Source organism: Garra rufa, chromosome 19 (assembly GCF_049309525.1).
Source record: "Garra rufa chromosome 19, GarRuf1.0, whole genome shotgun sequence".
Classification (NCBI taxonomy): Eukaryota; Metazoa; Chordata; class Actinopteri; order Cypriniformes; family Cyprinidae; genus Garra; species Garra rufa.
This window is the reverse complement of record NC_133379.1, coordinates 5,532,462-5,537,659: the sequence shown is the minus strand read 5'-3', so window position 1 is coordinate 5,537,659 and position 5,198 is coordinate 5,532,462. Positions and strand designations below refer to the sequence as shown.

At 40.8% G+C, this 5,198-nt stretch overlaps 1 protein-coding gene across 1 annotated transcript; it reads right to left on the bottom strand.

The window, feature by feature from the left end:
• Positions 1–1,365: 1,365 nt before the first annotated feature.
• On the bottom strand, positions 1,366–4,954 carry LOC141292904 (E3 ubiquitin-protein ligase Siah2-like). Its single transcript, XM_073824954.1, has 2 exons — positions 4,760–4,954; positions 1,366–3,954 (listed from the first exon to the last, which is right to left on the bottom strand). The coding sequence occupies exons 1-2, from the start codon at positions 4,952–4,954 to the stop codon at positions 3,403–3,405; spliced, it is 747 nt and encodes a 248-aa protein (XP_073681055.1). The 3' UTR covers positions 1,366–3,402.
• Positions 4,955–5,198: the final 244 nt, after the last annotated feature.

The following is a 5,198-nucleotide window of genomic DNA, read 5'->3' as shown; positions in this document are numbered from 1 at the left end:
CACTTTGTAAACACTGGGTCAGTATTTCCGTCTACATCACGTGTGACCTTTCCAATGTAACTGTATAATGCGTGAAGTCGAGCTAGTGCAAGACAAGCATTCGTGGTTAAAAAGTATATAAATTTGTCTTTTTTTGTAGAAAATGACAGATCGCTTCGCTAGATAAGACCTTTATTCGTCAGCTGGGATCGTGAAGAGCCCTTTTGAGGCTGCAATGAAACTGCAATTTGGACCTTCAACCCGTTGGCTCCCATTGAAGTCCACTATATGGAGCAAAATCCTGTAATGTTTTCCTCAAAAACCTTAATTTCTTCTTTTTTGATAATCTCTTTCACTCGGATGTATATCACAATACAGAAGAAAGGATCTGTCACTACTTATGTTTCATAGTGACTTTACATTTGGTTTTTCATATTAATGGACCTGTAAACTCATATGTGCAAGTATTTGTATCACTGGGTTGGCACAGAAAGCATCTCATCATTTCATTGCCGTGGATGTTAAGTATTCTAGTCCTTGACGGAGACTTGTTTATTTGCCAGTTCATTAGGATGCGATGCTCAATATTGATTGTGATGGCTTGATTGCGAGGCATGGCACATCTCAGGAAACCACCTGCTCACTTCATTAAAATGCATTTATTCAGTTTTGTGTTCACTTCTGTGTAGGGGAGTCTAAATTGCCGTGGGAGAGAGACAGATGGCTGGTGGTCTCTTTTGACATGGTATGTCTTGTCTCTGTCTTGAAGCTACAACAAGCTATAACTGGTGGATGGTCATATCAGAATTAAGACATCTGAATATATTAGTGCATTATTTGGAAATTGAAACTGATTAGGCAAAAAGTGCAAATTGAACATAGTTTTTCTATAACTAAATTGTTATTCTTTTCATTGTCAGGAGCTTGGAGCTTCCTTCAGGGCTTGCCATCTACATGCAGGTACGCTGTCCTGTTCAACATGGATTTGATATTTTTATGCAGAACTTCAAATGATGGAAGTTCTACAGTCACCATCCATTTGGTTCAACTGCATAATGTGTTTTATTAGATCTTTAGAAGAATGATTTGTGTCCTGTAAATACAATGACATCTTCGCTGACTACAAATTGTCTACAAAAGGTGTCCAAAAGGGATTTCAAACAGATCAATAGAATTAAAAACAAAAATGTACAAGAATTTTCTTCTAGAAATGAATGAGCTAGATTTCTCATTTGCATATTTAGTTGCCATGACAACTGCATGTAGAAAGAACAAGCATTGGGGACGACTGTCCACATGTTCGAGGAGCAGAGATGCTGACCGCGTGCACACTTTCATCTCTTTCTATGGGTTTTTAAATGCAAAAATTCATCAACAAAACAAAAATATGCTCCACAACAGATTTATAAAACATTTAATTTACATTTTTAAATTATTTTTCAGAAGGAGTGAAATAGCAGACAGATAAAGAAGAGCTGAGAGCATCAGCTGTGCATCAAACTTGAGATCTCTTCACAGAACCACTCACATTCAGGGATATCAATGCTCGTCTTGCACAGACATCTCCAAAGTCATCAGAGGTATTTGAAAAGAGGCTGGGTTCCGTACTTAAACAGTGTTAGTGAAACTGTTACTGCAGCAGGTTTTGGGGGCAAAGTAGAATGACGTGCCGTGTCCTTCCCATTCTTAATGCCACTTCGTAAGATGAGAAAAAGTCTCTTTCAAGACACTGGAGGTTTAGAGTATAGTGACCTGAACTTGACACGGAGTCTGACTTGAAGGCGGCAGACTCTAAAAGACTGAGTTTGTATACAAGTAAGGCATTGTGGGTTCATTGACCAAAGAGGAGAGTGAGAAATTGCTCAGATCTTACTGTGTTTAAAAGAACTAGAGCAAACAAAACTAGATTAACGATCATTTTGTAAGAGACGTAACAAAAACAACAAATATCAACAACACTAAAGTTGTTTATATATTTACAAAAGCCTTTCTTAACCTTAAAGATAACCTCAAATATAAAGAAAAAGTACAAAGACAACAAAACCAATTAATTGTGGACACTTTATCAACGAGAAAACAGATTGTTGTTTGTGCGCAGGCTAAATCTTTTACATACAGTCATTGTTGACAAGACAACATATACTAAAAAGCAAAGGTGGAACACCTAAATAAAAGGAAATAGTTTTTCTCAAAAACGGAAACTGTTATTTCTTCACCCTTGCGTTACTGAAACCTGTAAAGGAGTCATCTAGCAAAATGTGTGAGCTGTTCTTTTTCATACAATTGCAGATTTTCAGTCTCTACTTCAAACAAAGCTATCATATGGCTTCAGAAGACTTGCAATATAGAGCACAGGTTGTATGGTCTGCGTTTATGATGCTTTTTTTTGTCTTTTTTGGCAGTTGTTAAGCCCCAGTCCCATCCAAGTACACTGTATTGAAAGAGAACAGCTGAGATATTCTGCTAAACTGCTCGACAAATAAATGTTATAAAATATGAGGGTAACTAAATAACAGATCATTTATAGGCCAACTATCTCTTTATAAAAAAAAAAAATCATGTATCACATACAAATATATCTATTAATATTTCTGGCATTAGATCATGGGTAACAAAATTTGAAATAGTTGGCTGTAGTTCTGTCATTTTATGGAGTTCAATATCTGTGTTGATCATAAAGCAGTTTTAAACAGAGGACCACAAAATAAACTAAGTATTGTCCTTGAATATCGTCCTTGCAACATTGACGACAGACATGTCGAAGGAGGGAAGGAAAAATACATAGTGAAGAGGTCAGATTCTTGCCTTACAAACATGGTGGCTATGTAGTCATTTTTGCAAGTGAATTTTATTTCCACCATGCACACCGCATTTCCACCATGGGCATTGTTTTATCAAGCCAATATACAACCATGAAATTCAGAGGATTTACATTGCCATGTACAATTTCCATGGTTTCACTCAATATCTAAAGATGAAAACCAAAGTAGTCAGTGCAGTTTTTGTACACATAGGTTTTATAAGCTTCTGAGGCAAAAGTTACACCTTCATGCCTAGACTCTTCCAAAGTTAGCATTCTGATTCTGTGACGGTGGTCATCCACACCTGAACTTTCATCAAAGGTGTAATCAGAAAGCTGAGGTGTTTGTGTCCTTGGGGTGTGCAAACGAAACTCAATTGCACCAGTGCCTTCAAGTGATTGCTAACACCTGCACACTCCATGCTTCATCTCTTGCCATCCGTCTAGCATACTAAACTACTAGTGAATCTGGAAAGTGTGCGCTGCTTTAGCGGATGACTCTTGCACAGAAATATACAGAAATGTATACATCTCCCAACCGTTGCCTTCAGAACCTGCAGTCTGATAGGGAGCAGCGAGTTGTCCAAGGTTTGGGTCACTGGATAAAACCTTACGCTGCCACCTCAGCACATGGAGATGGTTACGTTGATACCCAGGTTGCCGTTGTCTGCAAACAGGTGGGCAATAGAGGTATCAAATACAAGACAGTCACTGTTCATGATGGCTGCCGCTACGCCATCGTGGATTGAGCGCGGCGTGGCCTCCCATGTGAGCCGCCTGCGGTTGCCGTTCAACTCGAGACGATAGGCAAAGTTCTCTGCTTGCTTTCGTGTGCCAATAAGCAACACGATGGCAAAGAACTGCTGGTGTCCTTCGTATTTCTCCTGCTTCTCTAGAACCAGCATGAAGTGGTGGCCGAAACAAGACTGCATCATGACCCAGTCCACAGCCCCCGGTAGATTAATATCCGTGGCCAGAAAGACAATGTCCTCACCCTGTAAGGTGGTAATGGATTTGTGGGCATGCATGAGATGTGGCATGACGGCTTCCAGGGAGCCCTGCCATTTACAGGAAGCCCCCGGGCATGGGCAGGTGTATGGGCGAAACTCACAGACTTCTTCGTGCTCCGGCTTCTCGCTGTGGTGGAGGGACAGCAGACATCCAGCTGAGGCATACTGCGGAAAAACAGAAATGAGACTTGCATGAGTACACCAGTACAAAAAAACATTTGAAGAGATACTAGAATGAAGATAGAATGAAGAGAGTTCGGATTAACAGTGCATCCAGAAAGTATCCCCAATGCTTCACTTTTTCCACATTTTATATAACAGCCTTATTTTCTTCATTAATTTTCTCCAAATTCTACAAACAATACCCCATAATGACAATGAAAGAAGTCTGTATGAAATCTTTGCAAATTTATTAAAAATTAAAAACGAAAACAATCACACGTACATAAGTATTCACAGCCTTGCCATGACTCTCAAAATTGAGCTAAGGTGCATCCGGTTTCAACTGATCATCCTTGAAATGTTTCCACTACTTGATCAGAGTCCACCTGTGGTAAATTTAGTTGATTGGACATGATTTGGAAGGGCACACACCTGTCTATATAAGGTCCCACAGTTAACAGTGCATGTCAGAGCACAAACCAAGCCATGAAGTTCAAGGAATTGTCACTAAACCTCCAAGACAGGATTGTTTCGAGGCACAGATCTGGGGAGGGGTACAGAAACATTTCTGCAGCACTGAAGGTCCCAAAAAGCACAGTGACCTCCATTATCCATAGATGAAAGACGTTTGGAACCACTAGGACTCTACCTAGAGTGGGTTGCCCGGCCAAACTGAGCAATCGGGGGAGAAGGGCCTTAGTCTGGGTGATGACCAAGAACCCGATGGTCACTCTGAAAGAGCTCTAGCATTTCTCTGTGGAGAGAGGAGATCCCTTCAACCATCTCTGCAGCACTCCACTAATCAGGCCTGTATGGTAGAGTGGCCAGACGGAAGCCACTTCTCAGTAAAAGACACATGACAGCCCGCTTGGAGTTTGCCAAAGGGCACCTGAAGAACTCTTAGAGCATGAGAAACAAAATTCTCTGGTCTGATGAAACAAAGATTGAACTCTTTGGCCTGATTGCCAAGTGTCATGTCTGGAGGAAACCAGGCACTGTTCATCACTTGGTTTTTCAGCAGCAGGAACTGGGAGACTAGTCAGGATTGAGGGAAAGATGAATGCACCAATGTACAGAGTACATGTACATCCTTGACAAAAACCTGCTCCAGAGCGCTCTGGACCCCAGACTGGGGCAACGATTTATCTTTTAACAGGACAATGACCCTAAGCACAATGACCCTAAGCACACAGCCAAGATAACAAAGGAGTGGCTACAGGACAACTTTGTGAATGTCCTTGAGTGGC